Source organism: Atractosteus spatula, chromosome 14 (assembly GCF_055471065.1).
Source record: "Atractosteus spatula isolate fAtrSpa1 chromosome 14, fAtrSpa1.hap1, whole genome shotgun sequence".
NCBI lineage: Eukaryota > Metazoa > Chordata > Actinopteri > Semionotiformes > Lepisosteidae > Atractosteus > Atractosteus spatula.
In genome coordinates, this window is record NC_142719.1 from 10,925,859 (window position 1) to 10,942,778 (window position 16,920).

The 16,920-nt window shown below is 43.2% G+C and overlaps 1 protein-coding gene across 2 annotated transcripts in view; it reads left to right on the plus strand.

Annotated features, from left to right (window-relative positions):
- The first annotated feature begins 1,195 nt into the window (after positions 1–1,195).
- The window catches only part of asap3 (ArfGAP with SH3 domain, ankyrin repeat and PH domain 3), a 46,691-nt gene continuing 30,966 nt past the window's right edge, over positions 1,196–16,920 (plus strand). Inside the window, exons 1-3 of one of the 2 annotated variants that reach the window (XM_088932721.1) lie at positions 1,196–1,562; positions 9,309–9,381; positions 13,945–14,090. In XM_088932721.1, the coding sequence (XP_088788847.1) occupies positions 1,437–1,562; positions 9,309–9,381; positions 13,945–14,090 (345 nt within the window). In that variant the 5' untranslated portion in view covers positions 1,196–1,436. Of the gene's footprint in view, positions 1,563–1,595; positions 1,698–9,308; positions 9,382–13,944; positions 14,091–16,920 lie in introns of those variants that run through there. The other variant, XM_088932722.1, reaches the window with a different exon arrangement.

A 16,920-nucleotide genomic window follows, 5' to 3' on the forward strand; every position in this document is an offset into this window, starting at 1 on the left:
GACCAGTGGTTGTGTCGCACCCTAGGACCAGGACTTGGAACCTCTGCTTGCAAGCATTAAGCCCTGAGGAGCTGGGAGATGTTAGTAAATTGTTCCAATGAAGTAAACTATAAGCTGGTTGAGATGGTAAGAGACACGCCGGTCCTCCAGGTCCAGAATTAAGGACTTGTGGCACAGATGATTTCCTGCTGTTTGGTGGTTTGAACAGCAATAGCCTGTCTCTTCCTTTGTCCCTTTGGGAGGGGAGGTATAAAGTTTTCATGATCACGATCACTCTGTTAATTGATTGTGCTGCAGCGTTTGAGGCTGGCCATTCTAAAGAGGAGAATAAAAGAGTCTCAGCTGTGCTCTGCAGAGTCGGTCACCCAAAGTCCATGCGGTTTTTATCAAGAGTATTGCTTACACAGGTGAAAGCCCGGATGGCTCAGGAGATCTGTTTATTTCCCAGAGAGGCCATGATGAGTCACAGGGGGATCTGTTTATTCCCAGAGAGGCCAGAGTGAGTCACAGGGGAGCAGTTGGAGGTTGCTCACACCGTGCAGTGATGCAAACACTGTCCCGGGAAAAAACAGGTTTTCAATATGATGCCCTAAGTGCAGGATGAAGAGAATTATAATAGTTATAGAAACTCCTGGTGTTGAGAAATGCCTTGCATTTGAGAATTAATAGATTTTGATATTATATTGTCATTTTAAACTAATATATTTAACAAAGTTAAAATATGTAAAATTATACATACATGTAAATGAAAATAGACACCAAAATATTATTTAATTAGTATTCATTTTAACCGTGAATACATAGTAGGAGGATTCACAATAACGGAATAATATAAAAAATACTCATATTCGTCCACTTCCCTTTTTCTAGGGTTTTTTATTTTTTTCTGGCTATTTCGTTTGAATAGTATTTTAAATTCTGCAGCCTACACTTTCTTATCACTCCTTAGGATTTTTTAAAAAATAAAATAAAAGTAGCACGTTACTACACCGTTGTTACCTAGGGATTCACTAAACTGTCCGGAGTTGCAACTCGTGACCCGAACCACTGGGATTGAGGTTGTAAATCGCGCGGAGACACGGTGATACCCGCACCACGACAGTTTCTCCTTTACAGAGAAAACGAGCTGTACTGAAACGTAATTCCCCAAGACCGGTGTGAAAACATTCCCACGTGATTGAAAAGTAACTCCCTCCCAGATCTGGGCTGCTCTGAGAGGGGAGGCACGCTGCCCCGCACACGGTACAGCTCGAATCCGAGCTCCGCTCCTACACGGCAGCTGTTGTGGATCATGACAGACCGAGCGCTGGACGTGAAATCCGGGGGGTGTCGGAGTTAGGCTGATCCCGCAGGAGTACATTTATTTATTTTTAATTTATATTTTTACGACATACCTACTTTTCGGATCAGCAAAAAAAAAATAACTGAAAAGGAAAATGCCGGAGCTTATTAGCGTTGCAGAGTTTGTTAACTTAACGAATGAGGATATCGCCTCTCCGTCTCTCTCCACCTTCCCTTACAAAGTGAGCGACTGCAGGACCACCGTGGCCGCCCTGGAAGAGGTAAGGGGCTCAATTAGGATTTGTTTACCTGTGAGAGCTTAAACAAACAGGATAGCGCCGCTGGACCTGGAGAGAACAGTGCAAGGATTGATCCTGACTGGTACAGGAGAACTGGTTTTGCAACTTTCCTTTTAGGTCAGTTGCAGTCACTTCTCTATTTTCTTATTTTTGCTGAGACGGAGAATAAAAGGCTGTGCATCCAGCATATAAAAAATAAGTCATATTTCCACTTAAGTCTGACACACGCTCACGATATGCTTTGTAGCAATAAACGTGGTTTTTGCTTTTGTGCTTTGTGTGTTGGATGGGTGTTCCTCGTACTTCTTAGGTGGCACCAAGTTTCTGATCTGCCAGTAAGCTGATATGTGAAGTGGGGAGGCTGTGAGCGACTCGTACTCGGGTTTCTGAGAGCTTTGAAGTTTGTAAGACCAGGCGAAACAGCGTGACAGCGTTGAGCCTTGGCGGCGGGTGAACGAGAGAGATTTACTGCACCCCAAAACACTCTCTCTCTCTCTCAACATTTGTCTTGGTCTTGTAGACTGTTCTCTACCCGCAAACCACAGCAATCACTCTCCGAGCAACTGTTATATTTTTATTTTTTTTACTTTGTTACCAAATCACTCCTCATTCCAGAGGTAATGTGCAATTTTTCTGTATGTGCCTTTGCAGGTGTTTGGCAAAACCGTTTTACAGAGTTTAGCATTGTTGTCATAACCACCAATAACAATCAAACAGCCTCCCACTGTTCCAGAGTGCAAAACGCCTCAAGCTTTGAGCCCAAAACTGGACGTATGTGCTTAGATAAATTGAAGACACCGAGCAGAGAGACCCCTGTCATTCAGAGCGACTGTTTACATGACCGACTTACTCCGGTTTCTGGTCTTGTGTTTCTATTTGGGAAGATGGGTGCTGGTGTAGGTTCTGAGGGTGTCACAGGTGGAGAGACCGTTGCACGTCATGGCGATTCTTTCGACTGCTATTATAACGGAAGGAACTGCTGTCACGGGCACACCTCTGAACGGGCCCAAACAGATCTAGCGGCTGTCGTTTTCACTGTCATTCCTTATGCTTAGCTGGGTTACAGTTCTGTTGTCCTACATCTAAACAAACTGAGGAAGCTTCGTTTCTTCCTTAGCTTCTGAAAAAGTCCTCCTATTGCGGTTACAAACAAGAGGAGGTCATCAAGCCCGTCTTGCCCACTTGTTATCTGATTCACACGAAGATTTCTTCTAGTCATTTCTTAAAAGAAGCCTGGGTGCCAGGGTATCGGCTTCAGGGACGTTGCTGGTATCTTGTGTCCTGTTTTCAATTTTACATGCCCTTCCCTCTAGTTTCCACTTGTGATCTCTGGTTTGTATTTTGTTGTTCATTGGAAAGAAGCCTGCTTGGATGAGGTTGTCGAGGGTTTGGAATACTTGTATCGAATTCCAAATTCCTCGTAGTCTTCTGTGTTCGAGGCTAGAAAGGTTCAAGCAAGTGACGGGTGCCTGAGTCAAGAGCATCGTCCTTCTGGTTTTATGTCAAACTGGGCAATCTTGACTGATTGTTTTATTCTATCAGCTTTTTATGGTGCTGCCTTTGTTTGGTTTGCCTCTTCAATTACCAGGTCTGCTTTAGCCTGACAGATGAACCTACAGGAAATAGAAGGGGTGTAAAAAACCTTGTTGCACTTTGTTTAACTGCATGTTTTTTTAGAAGAGGCAGAAAGAGGCACGGCAGGAGGCATCAAGAATCAATTTTCTCAGTGGTGCACAAATACGGTCCATGATGCTCTTTTAGTATCTCAGTGGAGGAACCCCCGAAGGCAGCTTTCTTGTAGAAACTCCAGTTGTTCTTGAATGTCTCTGCCAGTGGAGTCAAATGCATGCTGAGCTCTATGATTCAAGCATCATGGGTTTGAACATGGGTCATATCTTCATCTGAGACTGGGATTTCCGAAGCGCTAGGCTTGGGATTACTCGGCAGGCTCCTGGGAATAAAGTAGCCACCTGCAGCTTTCTGAGATGTTACCTGGGTGATGTTGGTGAAGGATGCTGGGGCTGAGCCTCCAGTGCAGGGCTGTGGTGCCTGAGACCTGTTGAAAGAAATATGGGCAGTGGGAGGTGGGTGGGTCAGAAGGTCTCCTGTGTGCGCTTGCAGGCTTTGCATCCCATGAGCCAAGTCCTGAAAGCACACAACTTGTGTTTCCTGATTAGATGTGTACCAATAAATGATAGGAGGAAAAAAGTTAAAGTAAGATCCCCACATTGTGCAATGAACTGCAAAAATGAGAGAAATGTGATGTGGTGGAGTTGCTTCCATTGCGATCCACACTGTGAAAAATATATATGGTGTTCCATTTGTCCTCCTTTACTACTCTTTAGAGTAACACATCATTGAGAAATGAAAATCAAGGAGGCACAACATCCCAGAGAAGAACCCAGCCTTAGACGGATACGTCTTTCCATCATGGCTGGTGTAAAGATACAGATCTGTTGTTTGTAGGGGTCTCCAGTCCTGGTTCCTAGTGCTTCAGTGTGTCTGCAGGCTTTCTAGGTCTTTGTAAGGTGCCAGCACCTGATTCTAGTAGAGTAGTAGTAGTGAAGGCGTTTTTTGCCATATGTACCTGTACATTGAAATTCTTATTTGCGCCACTCTTTCAAGACAATCGCAGTACAGCCGACAGCACAGAACAACAGATAGTAGCATCGAACATAGGCAGTACATTAGAAACATACTGTAATAAATAATAACCAGAGGTCGTCACGAGGAGTTGATGAATTGGTCATTAAATGAACAAGGAGCTGAATTAGGCCATCAAGAACGTTATCATATACTGTTCCAATATTCCAGATTGGAAGTGAATGCAGATTTTCCAGTTTTGTTCCATTCAGTGACTGCAGGTCTATGTGCCAGCTCTTCATTATTTCATTGAGTGGTTTTCAGCAAACAGCAGCAAGTAATTAAAATAAAAGCTGAGTCAAAGTCCTGCAATGGTACTGCCTAAAAAAGCACTTACAGTAAGTGCAATCTGAGAAGTTTACCGAAGGTTCTTTGAAGTCAGCCCAGGGTGCTCATTCTTTCTCTGATTTTGAAGAGATTGGGGTTTCAGAGGCAGCAAGGAGCCAGCACTTCTACAGTATTTCCAGGAAATTTGTATCCTCTCGGACAAGGAAATGAGAGTCTGGAGACTTTCATTCTGTGACTCTGCCAGCATGCTGGCCATTGTCAAGTGGACGTCTCAGCCACTGGATCTGTTCATTTAGATTACGTTATTTATCAAGGGCTTTGCATCTGTGCAATTTTAGTGACTGGAAACTTTAAGAGCGTCTCCGGATTTTGGAATGTTACAGCAATGCCAGGTTCACAGAGAGCTGAAACTAAAACTTTTGGTATTTTCCAGGACTAGAAGGGATTATTTCTGCTTTGGTAATTTGTCTTTTACTTGTGTCATTCCTTGACAAAAAGGACCAGGAATGGTGTTTGCTTGTAATGAACAAAATAATGACAAATACTGGTCAGACATTTCATGTTTTAAAATAGAACTGCAAGTTCTTTTTGGTGGTAAATATGCACATAATGTGGTACTCCCATTTCTTTTAAAAAGTTGGCTCACGGCTTCGACTCCAGTGCTCTGCAGGACAGAACGAGGACCTCCAGACAAACTCCTCTGACACAGTCAGCAGTTAGAGCCGCCCCTTTTGTTCCTCCACAGCGCCTCCCGGGAGAGCTGATGCTGATTGGAGGAGCAGCGCACTCTCAATGACATCATTGCCAGCCTGAATCTCAGAAGTTGGCGTTTTGCTGGAAACTGAAAAGCTCCAGGACCCACTAATAACCACTTTGCTGTGTTGTCAGCTCTTACACCTCTTTGGCACTGCTTGGTGACTTTTGTTTGCGGTTGCCTAGGGTCATGACCCAGGCCTGACCCCATGAAGAAAAGTGCCAGAGTGCTCATCCTGCACTCTTAACTGAGTGTCTGTATGGGCCGATCCCCCAAATTATATTTTCTTTCACTTGCGCGACTTTCTTTCAGTGGCGCATTGGTTAGCATTGCAGCTTTGCAGCGCTGGTGCCTGGGATTAATTTCTGGACCTGGGGTGCTTGGAAGGTTAGTTGGTTTCTGGGAAAATTTGCCTAATGCTCTTGTGTGCGTGCGTGCGTGCGTGCGTGCGTGCGTGCGTGCGTGCGTGCGTGTGTGTTTGTGTATGTGTGTGCGCAATGAGGGACTGGTGTCCCATCCAGGGTGTATCCTGCTTTATGCCTGTTGCTTGCTCAGCAAGGTCATGGTGGAGATGGAGCCTCTGAATTGGTTGAAATGGTTACCAAATGGATGAATTAAGTACTCATAAAAAAAATTCCTTATAAAAATCCACTTCTTCTGTCTGGGCAAGCATTCCAAATTTCTCAGATCTTGGCACACTGTCACCTTGTGCTTACATTCTTCAGTCTGGAGATCAGACTGGGTGCTGGAAGTATTTGTATTATTCAGTCATGTGGTTACTGCATTGCATACTGATAAATACTGCTGTTAACGCATTTGTCATCATAAGTAAAGATGCATCATTACATTTTCAACTGTTCTTTCTGCACCATCCTGTGACAAAGTCCCAGTGTCTGAAACTCTGTGTTTGCTGGCTTTGATGGTCTTGTTTTGCCTTGTTAATAGCCATTGCAAGTGATAAAAACATGCTAAAAATGAGTAGGAAGTAAGATTTTAAGAGCCGTCTTGAAATTCGAGGTTAAAGTTTTTGGGAGGATTATCAGCATTTTAATTAGTATAAACCTTGCAGGAATCTGCTTAAATGGCAGATTTATGCGACGGGCACCACGCACAGCGCATGGAAAGCTTTCTTTTATGTTGGGGAAACGTGAATGTTGGCCCTCTCTCTGCAGAAAGGCAGAGATTGGTTTCTATTTAGGTTTTGAGGTTCCCTCGTCTTGTTGGATTTGTCCATTTGAATCCTCCTAGATTTTAGGCAGCAGCAGAACAGCTGCAGGGCTGTTTTCAGAGTTCATTTCTGTGTGTGCCACTTGGCATAGGACCTCTTGCCTCCTTAGAAGCATGTCTGTGCCCTGGTAGGCTGTGATTTTGGAGTGGCTTTAAAGCCCCTATGTCCTGAACTCAGGCAGTAGGAGCATAGTGCCCGGCCACCCACTGTGGAGGAGTTTGTCTCCAGAGCCTTAGTCACGGAGTAAGACGAGGCTCCAAGATCTTTGATTTAAACCAGGGGGTGGATGGATAGTGAGGCCATTTCAAGTGATTTAACTTCGTTGTCACCACACTCGGATTTTTTTGAGATGACCAAAACCTGCTCTTAGAGACCTAACAGATTTTGACAAGGCAGTTTTGTCTTGAGTTCATTCATCTTATTGCTGCCCTTCCCACTCACTGTTACATGTAGAGGCTCTGCCAGCATGTTTTTGTGCATTCCTGCCCCGGCTCCAGTGCTGCTTGTGTAAAACCATCCCTAGTATGTAGATACGCTTGAAGGAATTTGAGCCTGATGGCAGAAAGAACTTTGACTCGCTTGGTGAACATGAAGGAGTGTGGCAACACAGCTATTCTAAAAAACATGCTCTTACTCAGAGGCACAGTTTAAAACATTTGCTCTTGATGTCTACCTGAAGTGTCTCTGCATTCCTCAATACAGCTGTGTTGTGAAACTTTCTAGTGTAAGATTTTTTTTTTAAAGTTATCTGTAATCTGTAATCAGTTCTTAATTATTTTATCACCTTTCTTTGGGTGTGGAGCCTGGGGGTACAGGATCAGGTGTTTGAGGTCAAGATACCACAGCCCTGAGGGAGTTGTGTGTGGCATTGGTGCAGTTCTGAGCCAGTTCTAAAAAAGTATTCATTGCACATTAGTTTAGTTTTGTTATAGAAAGCAAATCTATAACATATAACAAATCTATAAGATCTCATTCTTTTCTTTGTGAATGTGATGAAAATCCACACTGCCATTCTGGATTTCCTGCAGGGTAACTGAACTGGGTGTTTAATTACTATCCCATGTCAGGAAAATTTGTTAAGTTAAAAAAAAATGCCTAAACTGTCAGATTTAAGCAAGTGCCTCCTGCTGGTCACTGGATTATTAATTGGTTTGGAGGTTAGCGCTGTGGTCTCAAAGCTCCAGGATCCCGGGTTCGATTATTTGTAGATCGATTATTTGTAGATGCTTGTCTGTATGGAGTTAGCTTGGGTTTCTGTTAGGTGATCTAGTTTCCTGCTGTCTCCCAAGACTAGCTAGATTTTCTTGGTTGTGCAAGAGAGGGGTTTATTCCTGCTATGACCAGCAAGAGTAAGGCAAAATGACACTGATGGGCTGATTGGCTGCTTGAACAATATGTCCTTTAGTCACACTGTTGTTCTGCCCCGAAGTGGATCAAACTGCTGTGCAGTGGGTGTCTTATTTCATAACAGGAATATAAACAGAGTATAAAAAAATTAAACAAAACATATCACAGGGATACCGTATTTCTGTAGTGTTGAAATGGCGGTCTCTTTGGGCCGCTTGAGATAAATACAGCCCCTTGTTCTTAAGTGCCGATGATTTCATGAACTCGCAGAGTGGTGCTGGAAGAGACTGCTGGACCTCTGACCGTCCGCTGCCCTTTTTCTCCTGTCGTCGACTTGCGGCTGTGCTCTGGGATGTGTGTGCCTGGACGCCAGGGCTTCAGGGAAAGCAAGCGCAGACATCCCAGCTCACTGGAAAAGCTGGAGCAACGCATTAAGCTAGTCTGTCATTCAGAGGGTGAACAACCTACAAGTCACTTCACTCCTCTTGTCAGCTGCTGCTGCTCTGCCTCTTAAACAGTTGGTTTTAAGGGGCGCTGAAGTTTACAAGCCACATTTTTTCCTTCAGTTCCTTCTAAATCTCATTGAATTATTAAGTGTAAAATTCTTTGATTTGCTGTGCATCAGCAAACGATCAGTCAACCCTTTAAATGTATGAAACCTTAACACTTTTACGATACGGGGCACAGATAGTAGTAGCTTTAATAGTATAGTTGATATATTACGTAGTACAAGAATATTGGCAAAATGTAAGAGTGCATATCATGAGAGTCATTCCTCAGTTTTCATGGATTTTTAGGGTTTTTAAGAAGGTGAAAAAGTACTAACAATTTGGTTAAAGTATAAAAAGAACACACCAGAGTCCAAGATGTCCAGTCATGTGAGTAAAGTAAAGTTTATATGAAGTGGAAGAGCAAGGACATCTGAGTGGTGTAGAGTAATTTCTAATTTATTGCTGCGTATCGAGGTTTATTAGTACAGCGATGTGAGGATGCATATACCAGGTCTCTTAATATGTGACACGAGACGTCTACTGTAGCATTGTTCCCCATGACATTCCAGAGCATCCAGACTCCATGTTATGCAGGGCCAGTCTTTTTTAGCATAGAGGGTTTGACACTTGTCTGTGCTTTGTTGGTTGGGTGCTTAGTTGTGCCTGACATGACAGCTCGGGACTAGGTTCTAACTTGATATGCTAGGCACATAGTAATACATTTATGAGATAGAGAGACATCTAGCATTAGACGTCAGTTCCCTATTACACATGTATGAGAATGAGGAAGGAAAAGACTGCAGCACTTGTCTAATATCTCTTTTGGAATCTGTCTGTGTTGAGGTGTGGACCTGCCAAGGGTACACCATGGGTTCTGTGTATTTTGAGGGTGTGGGTTGTCTGTAGGAATGTTGTAAATAGTAAATTGATGCAGAGTGTGGGAGTGATGGTGTTTTTTTTGTGTTTTTGTGTTTCAGTCACTGGAAATGGATCAGAGTACCCTTCAGAAGATGAAGAAAATGGTCAAGGCCATTCATTCAACCGGACTTTGTAAGTCACTACCTTTTCAACACTGTTGAATTTGTGGTAATTTAACACATAAAATCAGTCTTCAGCTGTTAGTACGGTTCTTGATACAGGTGGTATGGTCATTTAAGGAAGTGAAGAAATTAAATGATTACCTTACTGACCAGCCACTAGGGAATCACTTGCATTTCTCTCATGCTGATTGGTGTGGCCTGCACTGGCCACCTTCAAATCTCATGAGACCCCACCCAAATTTTTCTTCACAGCTTGGCTCACTGCAGTCGAGCCTTCCATCTTTTGACAAGCTTCAGGGTCTGTGTTTGCTACGATCTTTCGTAGGACTTCACCACAGACCAGCAGGAATTTAAGGAAGCTGTAGAAGTCCCTAGTTTTGCCTAGAGCAGTGAGAGGCCTGGTCTGCTATGCCCGAGCTCACAGCTTCATGTCCTTAGACTTGAGCCTGCACTGGAGGCAAGAGCCCCTTACTGACTGAGCCGCTCCGTGCTGTGGCTTGTGCTCTGTACTGAGTGTGCGTCTCTTTAAGGCATGTTCGTTTGGTCTGGGACTGAGAGACTGCACCGGGAGGAACATCCAATGCACATAAAAGCACACGCACAAGTCTTTGTAGTTACAAGACACCAGCAATAAAAAGATCCCGTCAATACGCAGTCAGTCTGCATTGGCACTTTTACTGGTATTTTCTAAAAATTTGTTATGGCTTTGTGGCAAACGCACTTGCCGACGTAACTGCGTTTCAGTGCACATAAACCAATGTTTATACTTTTCATTGAAACAGAATAATCAATTATTAGTGTGTAATGTACCCAGACAGCTCATTCAGCAGCCTGATATTTCTTACATAATAAGAGATAATTACTGTTTATTTAAGGCTTGTTTGTGCTTGGTCTGAGCTGACTGAAGGCTAAGGGTTCTGTTTGTGTGCCTGTTCCAGGTCAGGTTTACTCAGGTGCACCTCCTAAAATAACAGTTGCTGCACAAGTTAAAGGTCATTCTCCAGCAAAGACAGGCCACCCACTACCCCCCCCCCCCCCCGCCCTTAGAGCTGAAGTATGACTGGGCATTTAATGCCAACAAACTGGCTTGTGGGAAGTACGCTGGTGTGAAGAAAAGAGTGTGGTTCAGTGGAGAGCTTCTCTTTATCTGGTGTTCTGGTGTTCACTTGGTGAAAATACCAGCACCTTAGGTCTTAGTCCTCATGAGGACTACATAACAAATTGCATGAAGACTCCACTCAGGCTAGAGGCTAAACGGAGTGATTTTATGGCTTGGAAAGATCCCAGACATCTATGCTTCGATATTGTGGTGTGGTAATCTGTTACACTCATCGAAAAATGTTTACTAGTTAAAAAGTGTTTAAAAAAATCTTTTTATTTTACAAATGGCTTCTTCAAGCTTGGTGTTTCTCATTCATAATTTGTTTTTGCTACGTGTATACATATGCTGCACTTCTCCACACGAAATGGAATCTGCCAGATGTTTGCCTGGTAAATGGTCTTGTACTGTTAGTGGTGACACTCGTATCTCCAAAGCAAATGAAACGAGGACACAAATGGGAAATTAAGAAGATGTGCGTAAAGGAGAGAAAATATAGGGCACTGCTTTGCACAAAGAGTCTTCATTGGCTGTAATAATCAGCTCAGCCATATTATTAAAGCAATTTCTGTATATCATTTAGGAAATGTCTCATTGAATCACAAACAATCTAATAATTAAGTGATGCGGGTGGATCATGTTATTTCATCTTGTTTCTTTTGTTCTTATGTTTTGAAGGTTGTGTTATCCCTGTATTTTCTCAGGAGGTAAAAATCACCATTTGGAATTACATTTGATCTCTCTGATATTGGTCAGTTCTATGAAGTAGAATTAAAAATCCGGTTTGATGCAGTAAACTGTATTGTTTTTGTTCCTCAGAGCATTGATTACAGGCTGTTATTCCAAGTGTGTGGTTTTTAAAGTTAGATTCCCAGAGTTTCAGTTGTAACTAGTGAGCCAGGTTGTGCAAGATTTTGCTGATTTCCAAAATGCGTTACTTTTAAAAGGGGAAAGATATGAAAAAATAGCCAAACTCACTTATGAGAGCAGTAAAAAAAGTAACTCTGGTCGCATGTGACTTTTCAGGTCTTGGCAAGACTGTTTCCGTAAGTCTTTTTAAAAAAGAGTTGGTAGATCAGAAAATGTGCTGATGTTGGTACTTCAGTGTGTAAAATTACCTTTTTGAAAGGGGTTTCCTGTTCATGACAGGTTTACTTACATTTTTATAAACAGGGCTGTATAAAGCAAGATTATCTTGGTGAATGATGCAAAACAGAAAATCTTGAACCCTTTCCTTGCCTTTTCCTGCTCCCAGCAGCATGTACCAGGGATGGTGTCAAGAATTGACGACGTTGGGTTTGATTTTTCAAAGCTCGGCAGTTAAAATTTAGAGGCTAACATTTGAACTCATTACAGTGAGGGGGGATATTGGAATGTCACAGTCATTGTAACCGTGATACAATAGGTTTCACTGAATCAATTTAATTACTTAAAAGCCCGTATCAGCCTGTTTGAATCACAGATTAGACATGAAGTGATTAAATTATGAATTTATAAAAAAATGCAGTTCTGCATCTACTTTGAGTGCTTTTTCTCAATTGCAAAACTCGTGCAAACATGGGGGAGCCAACCTTTTTTGTAGGGCTGCCTTCATGGGTACCCCAATGAGTTTGTTTTAGTAATCCAGGTTTGGCAGCTTGTAAACGTCACATAGGCATAATTAACCCTCGAGGTTTCTGTTCAAATGGAAGAGGACGTCCTCCTCCAGCTTCCTCTTCTTCAACGCAGTCGTATGTCTGAGTGCAGGCTGCTCCGGTGAGCTCAGTCCTTTGCCCCCCTCATGAACACGCACACTGGAGGGAGAGCTCTGTCCCATGGTGGGCCTCTTCCCTGCTCTCCGCTCTTCTCTCACTTCAGCTCTTGCTGATCTCTTGCAATCCTCCTCTTCCTCCTCCTCTCCTCACTCTCCCACCTCCCGCAATCCTCCTCTTCCTCCTCCTCTCCTCACTCTCCTGTCTCCCACAATCCTCCTTTTTCTCCTCCTCTTCACTCTCCCGTTTCCCGCAACTCTCCTCTTCCTCCTCTCGTCACTCTCCTGCCTCCCACAATCCTCCTCCTCCTCCTCTCCTCACTCTCCCGTTTCTGCAACCTTCCTCTTCCTCCTCCTCTCCTCACTCTCCCACCTCCCGCAATCCTCCTCTTCCTCCTCCTCTCCTCACTCTCCTGTCTCCCACAATCCTCCTTTTTCTCCTCCTCTTCACTCTCCCGTTTCCCGCAACTCTCCTCTTCCTCCTCTCGTCACTCTCCTGCCTCCCACAATCCTCCTCCTCCTCCTCCTCTCCTCACCCGTTTCTGCAACCCTCCTCTTCCTCCTCCTCTCCTCACTCTCCTGCCTCCCACAATCCTCCTCTTCCTCCTCCTCCTCCTCCTCTCCTCACTCTCCTGTTTCTGCAACCCTCCTCTTCCTCCTCCTCTCCTCATTCTCCCATCTTCCACAATCCTCCTCTTCCTCCTCCTCCTGCCTTCCACAATCCTCCTCTTCCTCACTCTCCCGTTTCTGCAACCCTCCTCTTCCTCCTCCTCTCCTCACTCTCCAGTATCCTATAATCCTGCTCTTCCTCCTCTAGTCACTCTCCCATCTTGCTTTCTCTTGATTTGTATTTCTGCCTTTCACAAGCAGTTCTCAGGCTCTGCTTGTCCATGGGATCTTGTGTTTTGGACGGTAAACTGAATTTTCCTTTAAAGATGTTTCTTTTTCCCCAAACTGCCTCTTAAATTGATGGTATCAAAGAGTGGCTTTGTTGTCGTTTCTTACCACAGTGACTAGGTTGGTTACCTTTATGGCCTGGGATGGGGTGAGGGGGGGCAGTGACCATTATTCCAGTGAAGCATAGAAACATTTTGTTGTGTCTTTGTGCTTTCCAGTCTTTATGAGTTATGCTGGTAGTCTTGGTTCCGGCCATTGTGTGGTCTGGAATCAGGCCTGTGAGAAAGAGGCTAAAGACAAACAGATGAAGGGATTATTGCCTCAGAAAGAAAAGGATGATGCATGGAATACTTAAACAATCAGCTTTTTTAGTTTCTGATTTTTCTCTGCAGTTTTTGCTGACTTCATTCATCTGTGGAAGTGTTCAGTTTGAGCAGTCATGTTTTGATTACAAATATTCCCTTAAAAGCCTACAGTCCATATTTATTCAGCAACATGGTACATCATTGGAAGAAGGTAGATAGGCTTCTAAGGCTCCTTAAGGATGAATTGTTTTCAATGCTTATTAAAAACGTGAATGTTCCAGTTTTCTCACTAGCCAGAGATGCGTCTCAAGTTGAAAACGGAAAACAGTGACTTTCCTCTGGGGCCAGGGGTCTTTGCAACCTCACACCTTGTAATGCAGTGTTCTGTTTTTTCCGTGACTTCAACCAATTTCAGGTACGGCCAGGATGTGGATCCACATCACAAACCTCAGCCTGTGACTTGTTCTCCGATTCAGAGAATGAATGCTCAGGTGCTCCTCTGCTCTTCTGTTCCCCTGACAGCTCACGTGGAGAGCAAGGAGCAGTACATTGAGGTGCTGGAGAACTTGGGCAATAACCACCTGTCCCAGGACAACAACGAAGTGTCCACCGGCTTCCTCAACCTGGCTGTGTTCACCCGGGAGGTCACGGCACTGCTCAAGAATCTGGTAAGAGGAGTCATGCCCGTCAGGCTGGTAGCCTAGGCTCTCATTCGTGTCTTACTGTCCACACCAGCTTTGCAAAAGATGCTATTCATTCAATATTTATCAGCTGTTCACTGAGTTTGAACAGACGGTGTTTTTACTATGACACACTAAACGTTTATAAGGATAGATTTCAGTACTGCACAGGCCATGCAAGTGTTCCATTATCCTGATCCTCTTTTCCTTGGCTGAGTTTATTAGGATTCTCTGAATGCTGATTGGAGGCCTGGCATTTATTAATGGAAGCCATTTAGGAAGTGTTGGATCTCCGATGGCAGTGTCAGAAGATTTTCCGCTTCTTACCCTTTTGAAGTCCGATAAACCCAATTTGATTTTCAGAAACGCGACGAGGAAGTGCTTTCCACACCAGCGTTGCTTTGTGCTGGATTTACTCCTTTAAGCTCTCCGAGTTGCTGTGGGGAAATAAAGGGGCTGCTGGCGGATTTGCAGAAAGCTGGAAAAAAAGATCCTGTACGCGCTGCCAGATTATGCATTTAGGAAGGGCCGTGCAAAAGTCACAAATTCTAGACGAGAGGGGAAATGAGCAAAGAGAAATGCATGTGCAGCTTTGCATCATCCTTCAGTCAGTTGTCGGACTTCAGGGGAAAACCAAAGATAATCAAAAATTAAACACAAAAGGAAGTAAACTTTTGGGAGCCTGGTATTAGTCATTCTGTACATTGTTAATTAAAACACAATGGGTATCATTGTGCAACCTGTCTTAGAGCTCCAACATTATTTTAGCCTTACAAGCTCCACACGGTTCTAAATGATCACTGTTGTGGGTTTGCTTTTTCACGAATGAAAAGCTGACATTCTTCTCCAGCTGTGAGCAGGGCTGGCTTGTCTCTCCTGAGGGCCAGCAGACCCACACTCTCCACTCCGAGGGGAGAGGGGCAGGGCAGCATCTGCTTGTGAGGCCTCCAGACCACAGCCTTCTGTAAAAAAAAAAACTCCTACTGCTCATCTCCATAGCAGCACTAATCTATCCCAGACCTCCATGGGTAATGAAAGCTGCCCCCCCCCCCAGCCCACCCTTTGCATATTAACTCTTTACTGGCCTTTTCTACTGCCCTGTGACCCAGAGATTTCTGGGGTTCATGAGGGACAACACAGGGGATTTGCAGGATACCTGACATCACCTCACACTAACAGGCCTATCAACACTTAGGCCTCTTGTTCAATCATCCGTTTAGTTTTTGCAAATCCGAAATGCCTTCAATGCAGCTTTTTCAGTCCCTTGCCTATATGCCGAGGTCCTGAGTGTGGAGAGATTTGTGAAAGAGCAGGGAGTTGAGATACCTGTCCTGTTGTTAAGAGCTAAAGTACGTTCGCAGCTCTTTGACATTCATCTTTAAGAAGAACACCAGCGACTGCAATCCACTTTTGAAGCGAAAGATTTCATTCCGGTCTCTTTGACTTCCCTTAAAGTGTCAGCTTTCAATTGATTAGCTATGTATTTTCTATATAAAATGGTTTGAATCTTAAAACCAAAGCTTCCCTGTGCATAACCCTAATAGTGAAGCAGCATGTTTAGAGACTTATGATGCTCCGTTTTACCTTCATTTTCCGAGTATTTTTCATTTGCAGGTTACAACATGTAATCATTGTGGAACATATTTCACAGATGAAAAAGATTATTGGACATTCTTAAGAAGAAAAAAGTGTATGAATGTTTTCAATAAGATATTTAAAGAGAACTAATTATCTATAGTATTCTGAGGGAAAATATAAATACAAGACAAACTTCAAAATAGAGCAACTCTGACTGTAACTTTTTTTAGTGTAAGTTTTCATAAGTTTTATTTTACCTTAAGTCCTGTTAGAAAGACATCTGTCTTACAGATACATACAGCTCCAGCAGTACTGAGCAATTGTACAGGAAGTACAGTAGGATTGTAATTGAAATGAAGATCAAGTTTAACGTTTAATATAATTAAAATGAAACTAACCTCATTGTAGTAGAATCCCTCGTGGATGGTCCCTGCTTAAAAATAAATCTAAAGGTAAGGGTTCCTCTTTGGAAAGCTAAAGGAATTCTTGGTGTAAAAACTGGTGTAATTTCAGAACAGTTTACTTTGGTCCAATGTGTATCTTGCTTTTCTGCAGTCTCAGCTTATTTTGCAATAACATCTGGGGCCCACCTTAGTCCCTGCACAGAGCTAGTATACAGTACATGCAGACAAAACGTTGAACTGATTTGATGAATTGAGCTTATAATATATGCGTGTGTTCTTAACAAGAGGCAGATGTTTGCCAAGTTGTATGTTTGCTTAATAGACCCTTTGTCATAAAGATAAATGAAATTTGGAATTGAAATGTAGTTTTGCAACAGATTTTGAAATGCACTTGGGTTTGAAAAGGATGACTTGTCTATAGCATGCACTGTATTTTGTTATTTCAGAGATATCTCTGGAGAGGTTTCTAGAACTGTTATAACTGAGCCTCTCAACCGGGAGATTGCCTGAAACAAAAGGAAACCTTCTAGCCCCCAGTAACATACAGTAGAAAGACAATCTCTTCCATGAATGGATCTGTGTGAGGGCACTTGTAGTGGGTTTGTTAGCCTGCTGTTTGGTTTTGAGTTTTATTTTCATACAGTATTGTAAAAAAAGTAAAGTCAAAATTGTAGCCAGATTGACATACTGTGCCAGAGCTCCTAGTTTATGTAGTACTAAGTGGACTTAGTGTAACTCTTACATTACTACATTATTTATATATTTAGCTGGCACATTACATTACTTACAGTTACTATTACTACAGTGGCAGCAATTAGAATATTTTGCTAACTGGG